Source organism: Phalacrocorax carbo, chromosome 3, assembly GCF_963921805.1.
Source record: "Phalacrocorax carbo chromosome 3, bPhaCar2.1, whole genome shotgun sequence".
NCBI classification, from domain to species: Eukaryota; Metazoa; Chordata; class Aves; order Suliformes; family Phalacrocoracidae; genus Phalacrocorax; species Phalacrocorax carbo.
In genome coordinates, this window is record NC_087515.1 from 33,104,839 (window position 1) to 33,128,991 (window position 24,153).

General features: G+C 40.2%; 1 protein-coding gene across 2 annotated transcripts in view; it reads left to right on the forward strand.

Moving 5' to 3' along the window:
- The window catches only part of STON1 (stonin 1), a 47,524-nt gene extending 24,255 nt beyond the window's left edge, over positions 1 to 23,269 (forward strand). The window contains exons 4-11 of one of the 2 annotated variants that reach the window (XM_064446450.1): positions 13,000 to 13,101; positions 13,382 to 13,505; positions 14,811 to 14,866; positions 16,095 to 16,188; positions 17,373 to 17,974; positions 19,497 to 19,787; positions 20,534 to 20,623; positions 22,350 to 23,269. In XM_064446450.1, the coding sequence (XP_064302520.1) occupies positions 13,000 to 13,101; positions 13,382 to 13,505; positions 14,811 to 14,866; positions 16,095 to 16,188; positions 17,373 to 17,974; positions 19,497 to 19,787; positions 20,534 to 20,623; positions 22,350 to 22,457 (1,467 nt within the window). In that variant the 3' untranslated portion in view covers positions 22,458 to 23,269. Of the gene's footprint in view, positions 1 to 362; positions 4,578 to 12,999; positions 13,102 to 13,381; positions 13,506 to 14,810; positions 14,867 to 16,094; positions 16,189 to 17,372; positions 17,975 to 19,496; positions 19,788 to 20,533; positions 20,624 to 22,349 lie in introns of those variants that run through there. The other variant, XM_064446449.1, reaches the window with a different exon arrangement.
- The last annotated feature ends 884 nt before the right edge of the window (positions 23,270 to 24,153 follow it).

A 24,153-nucleotide genomic window follows, 5' to 3' on the forward strand; every position in this document is an offset into this window, starting at 1 on the left:
TTGTTCTTCCTCCCCATTCCTCCATACAGTATTTGCAAGGTGAATGTGCTTTGTATTCTAAACATATCTTGCATGAACATGTGATAATGACTTTGAGCAAAAGAATCATTAAAAAATAATTCCATGACTGATCAAAGATGATGCTGAAAAGCAGAACTGCAAATGCAGCGTTGTTTTTCCTCAGTTGAGCTATTTTTGGGAGTAGTGTTTTTGAAATCTGTTGGGTCTGGAAATGTTTTGATTCTGTGTCAAACCTTTTCTTTGTGCTGTTGCTGCAGTTCACACTTTCAGTGCCCAATTATTTGCTAATTCTACCTGTCTTTTTTTTTTTTTTTTTTTTTTTTTTTGCTTTCTAACTACAGGTTGAAATTGAAAAGAAGTGGATTAGGCTTGATGGAGAAGACCCAGATAAGGCTGGCAACTGCCTAATGCAGTAAAAACGGATAGGAGGTACCGTCACAGGATATTAGTAGGAATCAATTTATGCAGGAAATTCTATTGTTAGAAGAAGCGCAGTGACCTAGTTTAGGATCATCACGGTCATTGGATTTTTCTTTTTTTTTTTTTTTTTTTTTACTGCTTTTGGGTTTGATTCTGCAAATCAGTACTGATTTGACTGGCCTGTGTTCAAGTAAACTTCCTGTCCTGGGAGTAGTGGCATGAGCAGGGTCTCCTTGTAAAGAGTTGCAGGATGTGAGCACTTAATTGACTGATTGTAATGTATTATTTTCCTGTTGCATATCTGTGACTTGGGAATGATCTCATACTCCATATTGAAACCTAATGGCACTACTGAAAGAGTTCATGTCACTTGGACATAAAATATTCAGCAATAAAAACTGCCAGAGTGCTTACGTGCAGACCAGCATCTGTGTAAGGTCCAGCAGGAGGAATTTAGTGGTGTGTGAAAACCAAAGTCCCCCATGTTTCTGCTCCCCTCAATATATGTGAACAGAACAAGCCATAATATTATTCTCAACAAGAGCCTCAATTAATGAGCAGGAAACTGGGTGATTTCATCGGTAAAATGGGAAAAGTTCCTCCGCAATAATATTCTTTATTTTTCTGTGGCTGTGAGCATTTCCTCCCCAGCACTTTATAGGTTTATTCAAAGTAATCTCTTGGGCAAGAAACCATATGGCAGATGTGACTGAACTTTCTGTGCCAGCATTAGACAAACCTTTTTCACTACTGCAGCGAGACAAGGGGCGGATCCTCAGCAAGCATAAATCGGTCCAGGCCCATTTCATCTGATGAAGCTTTGAGAATTTACACCAGCAGAGGGTTTTCCCCACAAACTGAAGAAATAGCAGGTTGCTGCCATTTGCCGTGGGTCTCCTTTAGGATGCAAGTTCCAGATACTGGTTTGAAAACCGCAGGATCTGTTGTTTTGAGTAACTTTTAAGACAGAGAGCATGTCTTTCCGTGTACACAGAGCGCGCTGTTTTCATGCTGCTAGCTCTAGAGGTGTTTTCTGTGGGGAAGCAATGCAGGAATGGACTATTGCAAGAGAAGTGAAGCTGTGATGCTTCAGCAGGCAGCTTGAGCTACTAACCCTGTATCAATGTGGTAACTGTGTTTTGAACAAATTATTGGCATCTAGGGAAAAGGTTTAATGCTTCCCCTCAGCATTAAACCCCCTTTGTAATTTTCTGCTGTAATGGCTGTAATTCCAGGTCTGAAAAAATCTGATAAATTAAAAAAATGCTTTCCCCCCCTCCCCTTGCTGCAGTTTTCCTAAAATTATCCTTACTTCAAACTGAAATTAGTGGAGAACAAAAATATAGTAATGCACTAAGTCTCACTTTATATTTTGTCTCAGCTTGTAACTGTTTATATGAACACTGTGTAGAAATACAGATAAATGTTATTCCCCAAAAGCAGAAATATATGGGATATGCACTGAGAAAATTACCAGTCTGAGGAAACAGAAGGCCATAATATGAACCTAGTTCATCACAATAAACTTTTCCCCCCATTTGGAAGCCGAGAATGAAATGGGTAATAGATTCTATAGTAAGTCCTGAGGGCAGGTTTTTTATGGGTTTGCATTGCCAAAGCCCCAAATAGACTATTATGGTTTTTTGGCTTCTCTATATATCCCTTTTTTATTAGCAGATTATATAATTATAAATCTAAGCAACCTTTTGAGTGTAGTAGTGATGCAAATATGTCTCAGCTGTTGCATCCTCCATCCGTGTTTTTGACTTGAGAAACCATTAGCACCTTCAAGTCATGTTTGGTTTGGTTTATTAATGTTTAATTTTGTTTTATATACTTCTCAGCTGCACTAAGGGGTACAGTGTGTGCTAGGGCAAAGTGTTTTACTTGGCATCACAGCGGAGCTTGGCAGTTCACTGAAGACCATGGTTATACTAGAGCTACAGTATCTATTAACCTCCTTGCTCAGTAAAGTAGAGGAAGCAACATACATGTTGCAGATACCTGCACTAACCTTTCTCTGAGGCTGACTTGTTTTGATTGGCATTAATACAGCTAATTCAATAAATCCAAAGCCTGTCTTGTCCAGCTGGCCTCTATTTTTCCTGTTTTTAAGAAGGAGGGACAGCCAGGCTGTTCTGGGATTCTTTCACCTTAGGATCCCCATTTGCAGCACTCATCTCCTGGGCGTTCGGTACCTGGTGGTGTTATGGGTCCTGCAGAAGGAACAGCTGCTTTTCTTGTCGGGTGTCTGCTGTATCTCAGGATGTGTTTAAGAAGCCCATGTAGTGCTGACCCAAGATAACTCATGCTATTATTTTGAATGGCCTAAGTGATGAACAGCCACATTACAAGTCATCTTTCCTGCTTGTGAGTCTGTGTTATATCTGGTATGGTGCAAATGATCATTCAGCCTTACTGAACTCGTTAACATAAAAAGGTCAAGCTACAGCTTTATCTATGTTGCAGACTCTTGGATTTCCATCTGAGGCTTGCAAGACTTGCCATTAACTTTAATCAGAATCGGATCAGGATCACAGGGAATTCATTCCACAGAAATATTGCCACACTGAAAGAAAGTTACTTTGTTTAATGCATGGCTTTCCGTTTAAACCTGACAATGAGTGCAGCCTAAGGCTGAATAATTACCCCAATGTTTGTATGCTTTTCTGTCAGAATATTTAAAAATAGTTTCCAGTTTAATGAAAGAAAATTTGAGTTGTCTGACACTTTTTTTTTTCCCCATCGTTTTCTAACTTCCTATTCTACTGCGACATGCCAAAGCCAAAACACCCTGGCTTCTGCTTTCTAATATTTCTTCTGTGTTGTCTGATGTCCTTTGAGGATAACCTACCGAGTAAATATTTTCAATGTCTAAGACTCATTTGCTAACATTTTTCTATGAAGGTTACAGCAAGTGATAGCGAGTAAGCATACTGGTTTTGATTCTTTAGAAACCTGGGCTTTAAGTAGTCAAACTATATTTTGGGAGGGGAAGGGAGACGAGGAACAGTTGCTATAAGCTGTTGTGATGCTCAGAGTCCAGCTAGCAGAAGGATTTGAGCTTTAAATAACCCATGAGGTGCATTGGCATCATGCAAGGAACCAGGCTTCACACATATTTGATCTCTGCTTGCCCACAGCTAGCGCCTGCAGTCACTGAAATGCTTCCAACTGTTTGGGTCACTTAAGATGCTGACACTTTGCTAACATTTACTACAGGGCAGCATTGAGATATTGTCTGTGTTTCCTTCACAACGGACCAGCAGGGTTTGGGATATTTTATATTTTAAACAGAAATCAATGAGAACAGCTATTTTTATAGTGTGTTTGCCTTATGTACAAAGTGTCGTATTTGCTGAAACTGACAAACCTTATCTTTGCATTCATCTTTCTCATACTAATTGTATTACTGTAGGTAAATGGTACTTGATGTAATTTTGGATTCAAACACCCATTGAAGTCAATGGAAGTCTTTTAACTGACAAAATGGGATCTGCATCAAAGTCCCTAAGATTAAAGGAGAGGCAAAAAAAAAAAAAAAAGAAGAAAGGAATAGTGGTAATGGGCAGGAAAAAAATACCACTATAGAAGATTCTTTATGCTAGTAAGTAAGCAAACTGCAATGCTTGCTTATTCCAACCAGAAAAGAGCACAAATGAAGGGAAAAGAGGTGTTATCGGGTATCAAAGGTGAAGCTTTGCAGTGATTGGGAAAAATGGTCCGGCTGCCCCTGTGTAGCAGCTCTTGAGAACTGAGGATGATGGTGCACTCCATTGAAAATAACGCCAAGCGGCTCTCACCCTTATGCTCCTTGCTTTTTTTTTTTTCCTCCAGATTCTGTATTAATTGTCCAAAGGTACTTTACATCTGAAAATGTGTTTTCACATGTTGCTTTTAGTTGCATTTATTTTACTTGATGGACTTCTTAGCCATAGTGACTAACTGCTGCAGTTAGTAGTTCTTAGCTATAATTTTGATAACTCTAAAGCAGTGTTGTTATTCTCAATGGAAAATATAATTCTGTTTGGGTCTTTTGTCAGTATAAGTATAAACAGATCATGCTGATAATCTTGTAAGAACATTTTGTAGATTGCGTATTGATTAAAAAAATAAAGTTGTATTTCAAACTACCAGTTTCTTGTCCCCTCACTAGAAATTTATTGAGCTTGTTTTACATTTACTGTAATTAACTGGTTGATCTTGTGTCATCAGGTGTTGCAGTTCTTTAGAAAGAGCAGTTCTACTCTGTGTGTGAGTGGGGGACATCACTCCTTGTCTTAGATAAAGCTAGTTGCAGAAAGCTGAATGATGCACTATATTCCAGTAATGATCATTTATAGCGGACCCTTTTCCTCCCTTATTTGCATAACAATAGAAAGCCAAAGAATACCATGGTTTTTTCCTATTGAGTACTTCCTCTGATGTCTCTGGGATATTTGAATATAATGTAACAACTACTGTTCAAGGCTTTCACAAATTTCAAAGTCTATTCTTTAAATGAGCTCTTACTAGTGAAATAGTGAAACCTCCTTGGGGAAATACGGGAGTAAGGCAGAAGTTTGTGGGGCAGCATTCAAAAATGGGCTTATAGTATAAAATAACCATGCCGCTTGTCCAATGCTGCTGTCTCTGTAGCAAACCAGTCAGCTGTTCTGGTAAACACTGGGAAATAACAGTTAACATCCATTTTCACCTCATTGGTGTTGTATCCTTCAGTGAGCACCTGCAAATGGAAAGCAGGTGTCTAGCAGAAGTATAGTCCCCTTCCAGAGCTTAAACAGTTTGCAATATTTAAAAGTATCAGTGAACAATATGATTCAGGTACATGAAAAAGTAAGATGGTAAATTGCTAAAACACAAGTCAAAACATCAAAGCATTTAGTTTTGGGACAGTTTCCTAGTGTGTGCTATGCCTACTATGTGCTATTTTATAGCCCCATTCTGTAGTAAAAACAACCTGTAATTTTTTATAATAACAATCAAAATACATTGTAAGTGAAGCTCATGGTCCCTGCTGAAGCCTTACTGATAGAAATAAAAGAAAAAGCATCAGCTCAAATCCTGTGTTGCCATCCCACAAAACCCACCGTCGTTAGGTATTGCTGGTTGTGGGTAGGTACAGTCTAGCATTACATTGCATTGTGATGGCCATTTTAGCTTAACATAGAATAACTTTTGTTTCCATTTCCATATTCAACATAAAAGTCTGAGGGATAAAAATCAGAAGTGGTGACATGCTGGGAGCGGAAGAGACCCATGATGAGTGACTGGTGGTGGAAGTAAGAGGGAGGAGGCAGGGCGTGAGTAGGGAGTTGGCAGAAGGAAAGGGCAGTGGGCAGACCTTGTCTGCAAGGGCGAAGGACAACTGCTGCGTTTCTAAGTCAAGAGGAAGAGCTTACCCATAAAAGGGACTGAAATAGAAAAGCAGTGAGGAATCCATGCAGAGAAGTGCCTTCAAGCAAAGGTACTGAGAATAAAGTTGTGAGTCGCTGCAGGGGGAAAAATGAACTGAATGTGCTCCTTGGGCAAGGTGCCTGAGAGACTGGTGGGGCACAGTGAGAGATGCCCTTCCCAAAAGAGCCAAGCTGGTGCCTGGTTGTGGCATGCCACAGCTCAGGGCAGCGCCACGCCATGCAGCTGGCCCTGCTTTCATAGAGTACGTGCTGCCCTTACATGCCAAGCAGAAGAACTCGCTCAATCTGTCTTCAGCATCCCTGCATCACATCTGTACTACTGTCGGTAACGGTAACGTATCTTCCTGGACAGGAAGATCTTGCTCATGTACGGGACTAATGACACAGTCATACTATAGAAGATGCAATGAAAATATCAAGTAAAACCCAGCAGAGGGACAGGGAGGATTTAAAGCAAGAAAGTAGGTATTACCCTGATGATATCCAGAGGTATGCCACCACTGTAATCTTGTTGAACTGCTCTCTAGGGAGAGACCTTTGTCCGTCAAGTCATCTGTAATGTTGAGCAGATTTTACTGCCTAAAAGTAAGTGCTGACACCAGGATTTAGACGATGGTTCATCTGAAATCGAGGGAGCCATCCACTGCCTGGAGAGAAAAGGTGAAAGGCTGTTTTAGACCCCTTCATGGAAAGGCACAGCATGCTAACTGAAACTGTTTCCACAGAGCCATGGGAACAAGTAACTCAATGTTTTTGCTGCTAATTGTGTGGTTGATATTGTTGAAAGGGGTGTGCAGTAGATCTACTCAAAAGTACGGTTGGAGGGGGAAAGAATAGCAAAAAGGTGCATACAGTCAAGTAGGACAGCAGGAGCTGGACCACATTAGCTCTGAAAGGAAAGCTCAGGAAAATGACACTGAGCAAATATTGGGGTCCTCATGTAAATGCTTGCAAGACCCAATATGGCAATGCAGGTTAGTGTTCATACATCTGAGTCATTCTTCAGTAGAGCTAAACTGGTATCAGTTAGGCAGTAAAAAGGAGAACCTGATTTCTAAGCTATGCTTCAGCCTGTCTCTCAGACTCACTTGCCAGATGATTTTAGTGGTATGGTTGGTGCTGCAAAACCTACCACCGGTAAAAGGGGCTACCGTGGTCACTCAGCTTTACTCCTCTCCAAATTGCCAAACGCAAAGTTAGACAGAGCAAATGGGCCTTGACCAAAACCTGCTGCTCTGCTCTTATTTAACTGCACTAAAACTGCTGGATTTCTGCAATCATCTGCTTGACTATGAACTACCAGCAGCTAATTCAACTAAGGAGGAATGATGATTCTGGCATTTAGCCTCCTGCTGCACCCTGCCTCTGTGTGGTTCTGCATGCCCCTGTAGCTAGTCTCTCTCCACTGGAGCCAGGGAGCCCAGGAGCATGTCAGTGGCAATTATAGACAGTCGAGGAGGGGGTGGAATTTCAACCACTGATGAATGGGTAAAACAAGATGGCAGGGAAGGGGCTTAGAGAGCGATGAAGGCAAAAGGCAGTAGACAAAATGGGAGAGCGCTGGACTGGGGCTTTTCTTGGGGACACAGGTCGGGAGGTTGGGGTCTCTCCCTGGGGAAAGAGGGTGCTATAAACAGCTGTACATCATACCCAGGGAAACATGGCAGATGGCTGAAGAGATGAGGGAACAGGAGACCAGTGCTGAGCTGGACACCAGCAGGAGCGTGGTAGAAAGCAGGGACAAGAATAAGAACAGTGAAGTGGCTGGTGGCTGCTATTTCCCTCTGAGACTTTCTCTCCACATAAGGCATATGTATCAGGGTGTGTATTTAGGAGAGGCAAGGCTTATTTAATCCTTAATTAGATTTACTCATACTACACAAGTCTCTGGGCTTATCGAGGAGCTGAGATATACAGTACTATTCAGTGTATTTAATCCATCAGGACTGCCATTTTTATGCAGCAGTTTGTACAGGTCAGAGCCCTTCTTATGCCACCCAATGTCCTGAAAATTTGTCAACAAATTGAATTAAGGGACAGCTCTTTCTATGGTTCCTCTGATAAAGTGGTTTAAATCAGGTAAAAAAGGAGAGACTCTTGAAGAAACAGGAGTCTCACTTGATAAATGAAAGAAGAACAAATCACAGGTCCCAGTGTTATCTGTCTCAGAACTCTGACGGAAATGATGGAGCTTATAACAAAATCATGCTGTTAATAAAATTGATTATGAGACTGGAGTGCTGTATATCTATGAGTCAACAGCTGAAAACAAAGGGAGCATGCTAAATTAAAATGAAATTACAGTTCTGCCCGTGTCAAGGCATCTCCATGAGGATTCTGCAACCGGTTCCTCCCAAGAATGATTACTTTTACTTGGAGAGAAGGGCAAGATAAATATGTCTTGAGAAAGAATTCTGCAGTTCTGCAGTTGAGTAGCCATGTTCCTCTATAGTGGCAATGCTAGATTTAAACAGAAGAGGGCATTCATTACCAAGCATCTGAGTTTGCTGAGGGCTCTCTGTTTCTAGAGGGAAGGGATTTGAAAATGGTAATTTTTTTTTTTTAATGACTATTAAAGGTTCATCATCCAAAAATAAATCTTCTCTAGACATCATGTACCAAGAGGAGTATAAATAATTACAAATTAAGACCTGTCCAGTAAATGAATGTTTGAGGTGCCCTTAAGCAGCACTATCCCAAATGCTGACAAAACCCTGAAAAATCAGGAGGGTTTGAACAGCATGCTAATCTTTTCAATAGCCTGATTTCTAAAACTCCTGTGAGCTGTTAAAGAGACCACAACGGGGAGAGCTGGATCGGAAGCTGAACCAAGACTGATGAAACCTGGATGTTGTTCCTGACTGCCGTTTGTGAGCTTGGGGAAGATAATTGGTGTGGCTGTGTCTCAGTTTCTTCTCTTAAAAATGGGGTTAAATGTTAACAAAGTACATAAGCATGAAAAATCACTACAGGGTTGTACTTTATACTGCAGGACACTGATATTCCGTTAAGATCACCAATATTAAAGCTAGCCAGTCAATATGAGTAATGCTATTCACAGATATTTTGGTATTTTTTTCTTGCTCAGAGATGATTTAATTTTTTCAGTGTATACCAGGCTTTCTTATGCTGTTTAGTGGACACACTGCTTGCGGTGCTTGGAGAAAAGGACACCTTCTCTAGGAATTTGTAAAGGACCTCAGATGAAAGTGTAAGTGCCCTGGTTAGCAGAAAGTGCCTGCTGCAACCTCCCTGTGCAGCTCGGAAGGTTGTATTCCCGTTCACAGTTTTTACTTTCTCCCCAGCGATAGCTGTGTACCATGAGTAGGCTTAGTCTGCTGTCCCTTGCTTCAAGGGAACTGACACGTTGACCTTGGTGATGGAGCTTTGGTATTCACTGGCAATACAAAGGATATTATTTACAACACATGGAGTATGCCCACGGTGCCTTATGCTGGTGGGACGTGGTAGCTATATGCAGATACAGAGACACACTGTCAACCTGAAGTGCAGGTGAAGTCATTTGCTTTGGTCTGCAAATTGTCATGTGGCCATAGGCAAAGAAACCCGACCACCATCCGAGATAGCTGAGGAGTCATTTGGTATCAAGCTCCCCGGCTTCTCTTTCTTTCTGAAGAAACTTTCTCTTTCTTTTTGAAGTTAGGCATACATATGTTTCCAATTTCAAGGCACTTTGTAATCTCTAGATAAAGAAAAGGTGGTTGAAAGCAGGTAACTCGTTTATAGATCGTTCTCCGCTTTCACCTTTCTAAAGCTGCTGTACCGCACGCTGGCAGATAGATGGCTCTGCGTCAGGTTTATCCATCTCCTGAAGAAGGCGCAGCCAGCTGCAGGATCACCATCTGCAACCTTCAGGGCCCAGTGAGATCCTAAGGCTGCAACTTCCTCTCGCTATCTCTGCTAACACGACAGGACTAACCAGACAGGTGAAGAATAATGATGCTCTTGGTGTGCACTATCCCAGACAGTTTCAAATGAGCACTGCACTTTAAAAAAATATGTTTTATTATTTAAATTATTCTATAAGCAAAGTAACATGGCTCGCCTTTTCCTCATGATGATGCAGGGCATACAGAACAGCTGAATATGCAACTGATGTTTAATTCAAGACCCATACAGTGTCATAAAACATATTTTGTTGCAGAGCAAAATTACTTCAATAGCAAATTGCATTTGTCTTACGCATGAAAATGCAACTTACAATATTATTATTGATGGTGCTTTTTTTATTGTAGGTGGCAGTCTAGCTATATAATTAAGGGTCTGTCAGTATTTTCATTAAAATCTTTTCATTTTTCAGGATGTGTAAGTCAGCCTTAAAAATTAAAGCTTTATGGGTGAGTCTCCTCTTCACAAGCCAAATAACACTGTAACTACATAGCTGCCTAAAAATGGGAAAAAAAGGAAAAAGAGAAGATGATGTTTCTAGGTTCTCAGAATCATCAGGTTAACACTGATCCATGTATGGACGGAAGGTGTATAGAGACCAAAGTACATATTCTCCTACACATATGAGATTAATGAACATTTTTCCAGATGAGTAACTACTAAATTGGTAAATCTCTGTATTAACATATGAACAGATTGCTGCAAATGTAAGCAATAATTTGAGTAGTTGTACCAGATTGCTGTTACTTAACCGGTAGCTTCAGCTATCTCCCTGTTTATGAGGCAATAATGACTTCAGAGTTTATTAGAGCAAAATAATGTGCTTTTCTAGCCCGCTTCCCTAGGTATATTTTCGCACTCGGGACAACTGTGGTTCTCCAGGCAAAGCCTCCTTTCCCCCATGCTCACAAGCTGAAGTTCCAGGCAAAACCTCTGGGCCCGAGCTCCAAACCGGGCTCCTCGGCAGCCTTCTGCTTTGTGCAGCCGCTGGTCCCTCTCTTTGGCCTCAGCAGCTGGAAGAAGAACCCGGGGTTTAGTAACCCGGGCCCCGTTACACCCCGGCGTATGGCGCTGCTGCGGTGTTTCAGGGGTGGGGAGGAGTGGAGGGAGCCCACCTGAGGCGGGACGGGCGGGGCCGGCGGCGCGCAGCCCGCGTCGCCACGGCAACGGCGCCTTAAGGCGGGAGAGCGCGCTAATGGCGGCCGCCGCCATGGCTCACGCCAGCCCCGTGGTGAGGGGCTTGCGGCGGCAGCGAGGCCGGTCTCGGTTCCGCGGCGCGTTGTTGGGCCTGGGGGCTGCGAACGGCCCGGCGGGGTCTGGCTGCCCCTCCGCGTGGGAGGGAAAGGATAGGGCCGGGGAAATCGCTTCCTCCTCTTCCCCCCCTTCTTTTTTCCCCGGGCCCCGCGAAGTCTCCGCGAGGATCCCTGGAAGCCGCCGGTCGTTCCCTGGCGCTGGAAGCCCAGGGGTGACTTCGAAAGCCATTATTTTTTTGGCGAGGTTGTTGGAAAAAAAAAAAAACAAAACACCAAACCAGTGTTGTAGGGAAAAGCATCGTGGCAGAGATCGGCGTGGGTCACTGGGTAGCTCCAGGGTGCGGCGGGACGCTGTGCGAGCTTAGTGGTGCCACAGAGAGAGGTGGTGGCTTTTACTCCCCTCCGGGTTTCATCAGCTGCTGCCTTTCCTTGCCTGGGAATTCAGGTGGTCCTTCAGGTGACGGTAATCCCAGGGAAGCCCTGGAGGCTTCACTTGAAGACGTGCTTTTGGCTTTGCTGGAAGGGGGTGTTGATACACCTATACAAAGAAAATAGGAGTTTCTTCCTTCGTGGCGCTGGGTGTTCCTGGCACGGATGGGCTAGTTCTGGCAAAGGAGTCTTTGTGGGCAGAGGGATGAAGCTGGAGTAATGTCGGCACTGTAACTCTTCTCTAATTTGGAAATGTGTAGTGCTTGAATATTACAGTGGCTATGTATAGCTTTTATATAGCATAATAAATATTTGTACTTACTGTAAAACTCAGTGCAATGTAGCTTGGCAATCCTGGGGAGAGAAACAGGCCTGCTGAAAGATTTAAATTAAGTTTCTTTTCTGGATGAACAATGAAAGCAACACATTTGACATACGGGCTAGACGTCTTTTAGTGTAGTGGTACAAGAGTACTTTTTTTTTCTCCTCATCTTTCCAGTATCCTGAAATGTGCTGGGGGAATTCTTGGAGGTCTCTAACCTCCCATAAGAAATCATACATGAGTGTGGTTATTTTAAAGTAGTACTATGTTGTGCTGATAGCTTTTTTGCAAAAAGTGTAACTTATTACTTCTTAATAACTTCTAGGGTTTGTTTTTTTTTTAAAACAAGATGTTTATCATCTGCAGTTTAGAACAACTTTAGAGCAGTAAAATATTAATTTGATGTTAAGTTAGGAAAAGGTAAATTAATATCCTGGAATCTTAACTTCTAAGGTTGCCTAAAAATCTTAACTTTCTCTTTCACCCCGTGTAGCCTATTATGATGGTAATGATAGTCAAGATTAATAAGCTTTAAATTGCTAAAAGCTTATTATCTTACATTTGCATCTGAATGGATGTGTCTTGAAGCTTATGTGTGTCTGTTGTCCAGGTCTGATGGTAGGATTAGGATTTAATCACTGATGCGGGCGGAAGAAAGAATAAAATGTTGTGGTGGAGTCCTATTGTAATATAAGATGAATGATATATATTGGTAACTGTAGTGTTAAAATTTTCATAGCTAAACTACTCTATAGCATCAGACTATTACCACAAAGAAAAAAAAACCTGTTATTTTTTGCAGGTTACTTGCATTATGCTTCTGATAGAATTGGCACATGGCATTTTTAGTAGCTTGTATTGTTGGTTGGTCTTTAAGTTACGGGCAATGACACTATAGACATGCTTATTTCAAAATACAGCACAGCAATTGTTTTTGTAATGCTTCTAGGATTTTCTTAAGCGTTTCTGCAGCCCACAGAAACCAATAATTTGAGGCTCAAATCCAGTATTTTTCCAGGGATGTCTGTTCCCAAGGAGGTCAGATTTAAAAGAATGAGTGGACTTGCAGACCTTTGCACTTGACAGGGTATTCAGTTTATTACACTGATCTATTCATGCTGTGCAATTTGTTACGGTAGTTTATGCAGTGAGATTAGACTTTGCGCTATCATTTCAAGTGACTTAATGTTCATTTTAACTTGAAAATATTTTGGGTTTTTTTACGTAGCCTAAGCTATACAAGTCCATTATTGAAGATGTCATTGAAGGTGTGCGGGAACTTTTTGCAGAAGAGGGTTTAGAGGAACAGGTTCTGAAAGACTTGAAGCAGGTTTGTTGGGTCCCCTGACATTAATAGAAGTTGTGTATATTTTTTTCTTTTGAGATGTCTGTTTCTTTGCATTCCAAGCCATGCAAACTTTTCCCCTAAACGAATATCCTGCGAATGATGTATTGGGCTGCTGGAAGAACATTCAGTAGTGATTGTTACCATGTTTATTGGATAGAATCAGTCCGTTTACTCCTGGAAAAACTAAGAATACCTGATTATCATTGTAGATGTGGTTTATTTTAAAAACTGATATCTATTGACCTTAATAATCTTTCTGCAGCTTTGGGAAACCAAGGTGATGCAGTCTAAAGCAACAGAAGGCTTCTTCAGACATAGCCACCATTCTCCACAGTTTACCCTGCAGTTGCCGCACAATTTTCACCACGTTCTGCAGGCTTCAGCAGGTCAGATGTTGTAGAACACAACAGATGTGATTTAAGAATAGCTCAGGGATTCAAGAATCTTTTTGGAAGACTTGAAGGTGCTGCAACAATCTTGGTTTGCGATGCTTACATATATCTCTAGCATGATGGGGAACAGTAATTATTTGAAAACAGAATTCGATCAGTAAAGGATGAATTAAACTTTGATAAACTAACGCAATTATGTCTACATACTCTTGATCTGCTGCTTATTTCCAGTAGCAAAACATGAAGAGAATTTTAGCCTTCTTGCCTGCAGTCTGGAAGTGTAGCCCTTCAGTTGCAGATTATGAGTAGGGTTAAGCTTTCATTTCCCCTTTTATGTGTGGCATGATGTGTGCCAAGGTTATATGGCATGTTTGTGCCATGCAGCTCTGGTGTCATGTTGGAGTTTAATCTGGTTCTGCGCTTGTTAAAATGTAAGGCCTTGCTCAAGTGGAAGAGTGGGAGGTTTGGGGAGTTTTTTGCTTTGTCTTTCAGTTAGTTTTCCTAAAAGCGGTATTCCTGTTGCGCAGAAGTACTTGACTTTCTCACTGAGTCTGACATCAGGACTTATTCTTCCTAATTAAATCCAGCTAACCACTATGGTAATGTTATGGTGGGGTGTAATGCTCAGCTGAGGCTTCTCCCAATGTGAGAGGCCGTTGGGGCCTTTCCCCACAAAGGACAAAAACTATTTGAAGTGGTTTAATGAGTCTGTGTCGTAGTGCAGTTGAAGGTTGGGCAGGCACTCTTTGTTGTTTTTTTTACAGTCTTCATAGTTGAATGGGCTGGCTTTGGAGGCAGGTGTTTTATTTATTCCATGTGGTTAAAGGGAATATACTTTTGGGTTTGTTTGCTATTGGAGACTTTATATTTAATGACCTTTACCATGTTATTCCTAACTTTTGCAAGGGCAATTCTCAGGCAAAACAGTCTAGTTGATGTAATAAATAGAAATGGCATGCTCAATTTTTACAGTGCAACTTAAACAGTTCAAATAGTTAAACAGAGGTATTTTTAAAACAACAAAAAAATCTCAAAGACCAGCTTTTAGCAAAATGTGAGTTTTATAAATTCAGGGTATAACCCCTCCCCCCTGAGTAGAGCATAAGCTTGAAGCAACATAAAGGGGGAATATATTTTAGAGCCTTATCTAGATGTGCTCACTTGTTTGTTTGATCTAATGAGTATGAACTGAAGCTAGATTGCTTTAATTTCAGCGGTGCTTGCTGTAAATTGCTGAAAGATCTACTGTGTCCAAGAAATTAATGTTTTTTTGTAAAGTAGCTTTTTTTTTTTTAATAGCTTCTTTAGTCATCCCAACTGGCAGAGGTTTTCAGCATTTCACAGCAGCAGACCTGGTATGTAGCTGTAGTGACATGTTATTTCTGTTTTGATTATTCTGAATTCTAAATGACTTAAGTTTGTCAGTTGTTAATACGCTTAAGGGGAGGCAAGTATTAAATACTTTCCATGTCTAGATGCTTTAGGGGACAGTATTTAGGGACCAAAAAATGTAGCATTTCTCATAACAGTTTCATCTGTCCAATATGCTGTGGTAGGCAAGGGAGCAGTTCTGCTGAGAGAAAATCAACAGCTGAAGAAACTCAGTGGTGTTATTTCTAGCTCCCACCCCCTTTTTTTTTTTTTAATGAAAACCATACAAAAGTTAAGAATCTAAAGACGGAGAGCTGTAACTTTGCTGTTTCTGTTTGAGTCGTGAGAAAGGATGGGGATCTACCAGTTGGTTTTGCAAGCAGTGCAGCCAGAAGTGTGGTAGAAGACATGGCTGCATGTATTTAGCCCATAGGATGGAAGTGTAGCGGAAATGCATGTCTGCAGATTTTATTTTTTTTTAATTATTACTGGGTGTTAAAATAATGCATGGTTGGGAAATGCTAGTACTAGTGAAGCTGGGAACAGCATTAGCTGTAAGGCATAGATATCATCCCGAAGAAAGTGTTTCTGGAGTTGACAGATTCTGAACTCTGGATATGGTAAAACTTGTTTGGGGAGGGGGTTTTAATTGTCAGAGCTTGATGAACTTATTGAGTGCTTCCTGAGGCTCAAGCTAACTAGCTTGCCAAGCTGAAATATAATATTGGGAAGGTGTTTGTGTACATGCAAGTTTCCCGACTTAAAATTTGGATTTCCTGAACAGCTAGTTTGAAAGGGAGGCTTACATCCAACTCTTTGCTTTCCAGGAGAAAAAGAGATCGTGAAGTGACTTCATAGGCCTAGCCAAGGAGTCTGCTGTCTCGAGTTATACATAAGCTTAAGTAAAAGTGGCTTTGAGTGGAAAAATACCTTTCTGGATGGTGTGTACATTGAGGGGGTACAGAAAAGTGTTCTGTTAACGAAAAGGGAATGTGATAACTGGAAAATAGGAAACACTTAGGGCAAGACATGATCCTGTCAATACAGAATACTCTTTACCTGTGTAAATCTTGAAAGTCTGAAGCAACTCTTCAGTAAAGATGATCACAAAAAGGCCCTCGTTCATTTTCATCTGGATGTGTTACATGTGACATTTAGAGCTGTAGGAGATAAAGTATGCACTATTTCTTAATAAAGCTCTTGTGTATCTAGGGTGCTTCACGAGCAGGTGCAACTCTTACTCTCCCTTCGGGTATTGCTTATCCTATACATGTTCCAGCTGGAGTGACGCTACAGACAGCATCTGGTAAGATTAAAGAGGAGATGTAAAATGTTACAGTGCATTGACTGTATGTGGATATTGAAAGATGGTCCCCGAGTACAGTAGATAAAACAAATGTGAGCTTAAAGTATAGGTGGGTAGAGCCAGTTATCCTCCTCTTCCTTTGTAATTTGTGTTTGCAGTTGCTGCATGGGGAAGTAATTACATTGATTAGTTAGTGTGTCAGTTGTGTACGGTTGCGAGATCAGTTAACATGGGCTGGCAGGTGATGCAATTTTTTTTTTTTACAACTGCTTTCAAATATGTTCCTTTGTCAGTCCAGACGTCAGTATCTCCTTCTCCTATATGAGGGACAATCTTCCATGTTTTAAAAAGATAAAGACATTCCGGTGCTTCAGAATCAAATTGATTTCTTATTCAAATAAAATCCAACCATCCATTAACCTTTTTGCTCACACTCTTTTGCTGATAAAATTGCCTGTACTGCTTGTACAAAAATGTTCTTGCACTGCTTGTAGTGTGATGAGTGGAAGATTGACTCTTTCCTCACAGCTGTTCTTTGAGAACTAATGTCACTAGATATGTATTTCATGTATAATTCCTGCGGTTTTGAGTCCTATACGCTGGTATCAGTGAGTCTGTCTCTGAATGTGTGTGGGGAAGAGAACAATTAAATTCAATTGGGAACTTAGCTCTGGCATCTTAATTCTAGCATCTTAATTCTAACAGTGGTAATAACTTTAAGGATTCAGTATTTGGAGTGGTTTTCATACAATGAGAGGATAGGTAAACTAGGAGTCTTTTTTTTTCTAAACTAAACTAGCAGGTCTTTTTAGAGGGGATACCTAAATGTCCTTAAAGGCGTGAACTGTGCCTGTAGATATGGAATAGTTTACTGTTTCATCTTGTATTCCTTAGTTTCTGAAATTACATGGAAACAAATTTAAAACAGGATTTTTATTTTTAAATCCAAACCCATAAATGGATATTAAACATGATGGTCTAGATGGAAGCTGACTCAAAAAGCCTCTGAAGGCTTAACTTTCAAAGGCTGAAATTGTGCTTGGGGAAATCACTGCTTTGTAAACATCCTGTTTCTCATAGTTTGCCTGAGTATTTGCTATTGGTTATTAGTGGTAACAGGACAGTAGCCTGGATGAACCTGTAGTTTAACCTCCTGAAGCAGTTTTCAACTCTTCTCTTCATAGGGCAACTTTATAAGGTTAATGTGCCTGTTATGGTTACACAGGCCCCAGGAGATGCAAGTATTCTACATCATCCTGTTCAGCAGGTATTTCAGCCCCTTGGGCAACCTTCAGTTCTGCAAGCCAACATTGCCAGTGTTGCACAGGTGAATGCGTCTTCTGCCCAGACAGTTGCTGAAACATTGCAACCTCAGGAGACTGCTGTCCAACAGACTGTGGTATTTCAACCAAACATCATGGAAAAAACCAACCTGGAGTACTCTGCCAATACTCTGTTGGTCCAGCAACCTTCTGTGAGTCAGCAGCAACTTGCAACTAATTCAGTGTTGAATCAGCATGCAGACTCAACAGAAAAATCCCAGCACGGCAATCTTCATACAGCTGTGTTTACTCCAGAATCCTCTGGAGGGTTTTCTCCTGCTGAATCCTTGGCAAACATCTCAAGCAGTGTACAGCTGGATGTGGAGGGGCAGTTAGACACTGAGCCTCAGGAGCCGATGCAACAGCAGGTGTCTGATGATATAATTGACCTGATTATTATGGGCAAAGGATTAGATGGTAATACTGTTGTGAAGGATCAGGACAGCATTGCTTCCTCTGAAAAGGTAAGGCCTTTTATTTCTCAGCTGGTGAAAATACATCCATTGGAGATAGTTGTTGGAAGTGTCATAAGAGATGTGATCAAACGCAGCTGTAAGTGACAAGTAGCACCTCTAAATTATAATAATAAAAATTATTTTAGAGTTAATTTTTGAGCTTGATTTTAATAGCAGTAGCTGACTGCTTATTTTTACATTAAAAATTTGTTACAAATATTGCTGAACTACTGGGACTGAAGAGAATGTCAATCTAAAAAATGCTACAAGTGTAATGGATAGATATAATGTATTCTTAGACTTATTGACTGTTTTAGGAGATAATAGTTTTCTTTTTTTTGTGACTGAGCAGACTTGAACGACCCTTTGAGAACTTCCATGTCATTCTGACACTGCATCTGCATGTGGATACTGGCCAGTAGTGGGCAAAGTGCTTTTGCAATGTCAGCTGGGATTAGTTTTAACTTGTAATGCGTGAAGGGTATTTCACTTGCATTGAGAATGCATATTAGTATGAAAGATTTGATAAGTGAAAAACTGCTGGAAGGAAATGTAATTCCTTGGGAAAGAATCCCGAGCAAGCTAGAATTCAGCTAGAGCTGTTTGGAAAACTTGAATGATTTTAATTAATAAGCCACTTTCCTGACCTCATCTAATTTTTGTTCCAGAAATTATTTCCAGATGTTCTAAGTTCAGGCTGGCTTGCTGACTTTGAGTTGTAGTGCTTATATGTGATTGAGGCAAACTTATTAAATGCAAATTTAATGACAGTAATGACAAATTACTATAAATAGGAGGCACGTTATGTTCCTCATCTGAACTTTGATGGCAGGATGGTGAAGACTGCCTGTAGTAGGAATGGAAGGTCACAACAAAGTGTTATTTTCTTGAACTAGAAAGCGTATGTGGATGAGAATTAAGTGCTACTATAAAGATTTAACGAGAAACCGAAGATGGCTGAAAGCTTAAAGCCCTTTTATGCTCCTGTTTAGGAATTACAGAGCTTTTATGAACAGTAACTTGAAGTACTGAAATATTTACTGCCAGCTTTTTATACCTTAACTAAACAAAGCATTTTTAGTTGAGGGAGAAGGATGAGTTAATCTTGGCTTTTATTTAAAATGAAAAATGCTATTTTGGGGGATTGGGGAGTAGCTTGTTTCCTTTTTCTGGGAGGGAGGGAGTGTTTGTTTTGTTTTTGGAGTTTTTTTGCAATAGAAATTCTAAAGGTCAACTTGGTCATCTTTTTCTTAAGAAGTTGTTTGAGTACAATAGTATTAAAAGGAAAGTCTAAGAGAATGTCTTTCTATATTGCTGAGGAATATTTGGCATGGATTCCATTTAAGGTTAGGTGTAAGAACAAGATTTGCATATGTACTCAGAGTTTACAAGTAGGCCAGGACATGAAACTCTAATTTTAGTGCCCCAATCTTGTTGCTTTAGTAAACAAAAATCTCAGGCTTTGTACTGAACAATGAAAGCTATGTGGTTTAATTCACGAGCTGTCTCTAGTCTCTTTTATTCCTGTCAGATGGAACCTACTGAGCAGATGGAATCTAATTTACGATCAGAGGAGGATATCTGCAATGACATTGAAGGCATAATTCAGCTAGATGGAACTGGTGATGAGTCTCCCAAGGAAGAAATACCACATACAAGAGATAGGGAAGAGAATGAATTCATTGGCATTATTGAATCAGAGGATCTAAAAGTTCTGGAGGATGAGGATGATGATGACGAAGAATGTGGCAGTATTTCAAACACGGAGTCTAGCAGCAGTGATGGTGATAATGGAGAGCCCCAAATAGATATAGTTGAGGAGGTAATTTACTTTTAAGCCTTGTGAAGCACATTACAATAGTTTATCTATCTTGACTGTTGAATTTTTGGACCCAGAACATTCCTGATAAGTTTAATGCAGGGAATGCATAGTTAAGTTACATACCTCTTGAGATAGGAGGTACTACTGAGAAATCACTCAAGAACTCATTATGAGGTGCGTGAACAAATGAAAGAGGTGTTGTGAAGTTGTTTGTTTATTGGATGAATTAAAGTACTTTAACTACCAGAATTAAAGTTCTGTGGTGAAACCCTGGCCTCAGTGGAATGGAGTTTGGCTTTTTATTTAAGTGAGATTGGGATACGAATCTAGGTTTCTTTTTCTTCTGAAGGACCACAGGGAATTAGAGAGAGAACAGAACAATGTGAATCTAATACTTAACGTTTCCTAGGAAAAGGCTTTTCTTAAAGATGTGCAATTTTGGGTTCCAGAGATTCACAAGAGAATCAGCTTATAGCATCTGGACTTCAAATAAGTACCAGTTGATTAGTATTCCAGTTACTGGGTCAGCTTTGTCAGTTAGCAGTCTTGCTTTTTTACCTGTGTTTTTGTTTAGGGTGGTGTTTTTGAGAACATAAGCATGTAAGGATGCTTAAAAAGAGCTTAGCACAACATGGTCTCTAGGTCTTGATTTTTGCACTGGTAACCTTTACTGTTCTAGGTGTGTTTAATGTCAAGTATATTCAATGCTATTCTGAAAGAATGTATAAAACAATTTTAATCTCTAGGATCCCTTAAATTCTGGTGATGATGTCAGTGAACAGGACACTCCAGACTTGTTTGACACCGACAATGTGATAGTTTGTCAGTATGACAAGGTACAGTATATAGTTTTGTCGTTGTTCCTTAATCATTCTAAATAATATCTTCAGCAAATCCATGTCTGGTCTACTGTCAGTACCTTTTAAAGAAAATCTAATGCTGTAATAATTGAGTGTTTAAATTACGTGTTTAGCGGACAATAGTCTGAAGACCTACCTGCTGTTTTCTGAAATGAGGGTAATCAACAGGTTCATAATGGCCTGCTGAAGGAAAAGGAACCAAGTATTGCAAAATTAAGATTTGTAAAGCTGTAAAAGCTTATGCATTTCCTTAACTTTTAAGTAATGGCAACAGCTCCATGGATATATGTATGCATTTTCAGCCATGAAATAAGCCTTTTGAAATGCATGACAGAAAGAGGAGTGTGGTGTACTTTCTTTTGTATTTTTTGTCTTTGAAGTGCTTCCTGAGAGAGATTCCTACGAGAATTCTGTTGTGTCTGAAAAGCAAAAGAGTTGTTAAGGGCAGTTTTGTCCTCCATTTTAATGTTTAAAATTCAACATATTTTGAACTCTTTAGGATCAAATGAACTACTTCTAACTCTGGTATGGTTTAGGATGCTTATATGTAGGTAGTTTAAAAGTTGACATAACAAAGTACATGTCTTATTTTGAAACAAATATGGAAAAATCTGTCTGCAGTTTGCTTAAGAATGTGCTTTGGTGTTTGTTCTTTCAAAAGTGACTAATGATAACTTCGTGTGTGTGTTCAGCTGGGCCTACCTTAATGGTGTCTGTGTTTTAGGACACAGCTTCTAAGAAAATTGTCTTCAGTAAAGTGTAACAGATTGAGTGTTTCAAAGCTAGTTATTTTGGAAAATGTAGTTATAGGGATATGTGTTGAAAATGCATCTGAAATTGAGCCACAGTGTCTGTGTTGTATTGAAAAGGTACACAAAGTTTTGAAGCTTCATAACTTAGTTTGTTGCAGATGCTATAGGCAGTGGATATCATTATCTATAGCAAGTTTTGTCTGTAGTGAGCTGAAAAATTGGTTGAAAAAATTTAAAAACTGCTATAATGTTCAGCACTGGGCATGTATATAGGAAATTCAAGATCAGATGTTATTAGAAATCAAGTTACAGAAATTAGGGGTAGGCATTGGTAACTTCCGCCTTTCCTATAGATTTAATAAAACATAGGTCTAGTAGAAAGTAGGTGGAAACAGTTATCTATTAAATCACCTTCTTTTGTATAAAAGAATGCTGTAGGCAAAATGACTGTCCCATTCTCAGTTTTGTATGGCAGTATTTGCCTTTGAGCAAAGTTTTCCTGCTTTAGCCTTATCCTAATGTCCCTGTGCAAGCGATGTTGCTTTGCCATGAGTAAGGGAAAAGAAAACCTGCTGCATTTCAGTTAAGCCATACTTGTTACCAAGGTGCAGTGTAGTTTGGGACTGATACACTAATGTTGAGCTGACACACAACTACCTTTGGTTTTGGGGTTTTTTGGCTTTTTTTTGGGGGGGGGGTGGGGTGTGTGTGCTAAGATTCAGGAGGTTGTTCCCTTGAGAGGGCAGAGAATTCATTATAAACAACTGAAATCTACTGCCTCTACTGATGATTTGTGCTGTGTTTAGTGGAAGTATTTAACATGTTTTGGGCTATCAAGATTTTAAAGTAAAAAGTTTTGTAAACTAAGTTGTGCTTAAAAACACGTTTTTCCATATATGATCTAATATATATTTTATTGGGGGCGGACATTGGTTTATTTCTTTTGTCAGATACACCGAAGTAAAAACAAATGGAAGTTCTACTTAAAAGATGGAGTGATGTCCTTTGAGGGTAAAGACCATGTTTTTGCAAAAGCTATTGGAGACGCGGAGTGGTGAAACCTGGCTGAAGTGTGTACTTTAAGACTGTGGCATTATTACCTTATGAACTTTCTGTGAAACTACTAGACTTTCTATCTTTTTGCCATAAAAAGAAAAAACCCATAACAAAAACCCAACAGCAAAGCTGTGATAAAAATATGTAAAATCTGTGTTGTAAATACATGCAAATTAAACCACTGTATTGTTAGCTACTCAGCTGTCTTTGCTCTCTTCTGATTATTTCATTACTTTTCTGTCCAAGAAACATCAGTGGAATGGATAGCTTTAAAGACTAAAATGTTGAGTGTGTTAGTAATTCAAGAAAGTAATGGAATACTAAGTGACTAAGTAAATTTCAATTCTGTTGGTTTTCTTTCCACTTATTTTAAAAGAGGTAAAGTATGTCTTGAAATATAAAATACAGTTAGTGATACTATTTATTTCTTTTCAAAGGCTGCGGGGGGGGGGGGGGGAAGGCAACATCTGTGGAAGTGAAACCTTTGGCTGCGTCAGCTGTTTACTTCTCTCTCTCTTCCCTCTGCCCCCCTTCCTTCCTCTCCCTTGCTTTTTTGTAGTTACTTTGTTGGTGGCTTTTTGGCTTCAGCTTAAAGGCAGGCACTTAGTTTAGATGTAAGTCAGGAAATGTGGGTGGGAGACCCTTGAGCTCTCAGTATATGAGAATTATTATTGTTTATTTTGTACCCTCTATGTCTACTGAGATGCAATGAATAGTGTGATTTAACATTAAAATGTGATTTATTTTCATTGTCAATGCAAAGTCATTTAAGTTTGCTTCTGTACATATCCACTACATTCTAAGACTACAGACCAGTAAGCTGTGAATGGTACAAATTGTGCATAATAATAAAATGTCATCTCATATACATTTCTAGCAGAGAGTTGTTTTTCTGTTCCCTAAATATAAACTTTGCTTAGAGAAATGTGCACAAGCCATGCATGTGACAGTAGCTTACCCTGCCATGAGAACTGTATTCCCAGCAGTCCAACACTGGCTTTGTTTTTTTGTTCCTCTAGAAACAGAGGTAAAAATGTTCTGCCCCCATAGGTCTGGGACCTCGCCCTTCAGAGCTGCAGCTTTCCCCTGGCTAGCTCCTGTTCCTTGTAGGGCAATACTGAGGTAAAGCCTCAGCCAGGCTGACTCAGGACAGGATAATCCTGCTAGAAGGGCAGTGCTACCCCCAAGGGTATGGCACCCCTCCTGGCTGCTTCATTTGCATCTGCTGAAAGAAGACATCGTGAGACATTTTGGTTATCTCTATTCCCTGGGAGGACGCAGAGGCCTTGAGAAGGAAGATAAAGGGGAGAGCTGGAGAGAAGAAATGGGGGTGTGTGTGGAAACGTGTTCATAATGGTATGAACCCTTGTGCTGATGGCATAAACAATAGAGATGCTTCCTTCAGGAGGCAGGTTTTTAATTGCTTCTTGAGTTTCTTGCATGCTCTTTTTGGCATATCTGATGCTGTCTAGTATCTAAGACAGGACACTCAACTGGAAAGCCTGAGCCGAGTGTGGCATGTCTTTTGTAGACACTGCTGCTGGGATGTGACGAATTGTATATTCAGAGACAGTTAAAATATTACAGTGTTCAATTTCTTTTTCCCCATTCAGCTGACTTTGTAGCTGCACTGATGCTACACTTCAGACCCATAAATGCACAGGAAATGCAGCTCTTACCGCATTGTAGGTGCTTTTA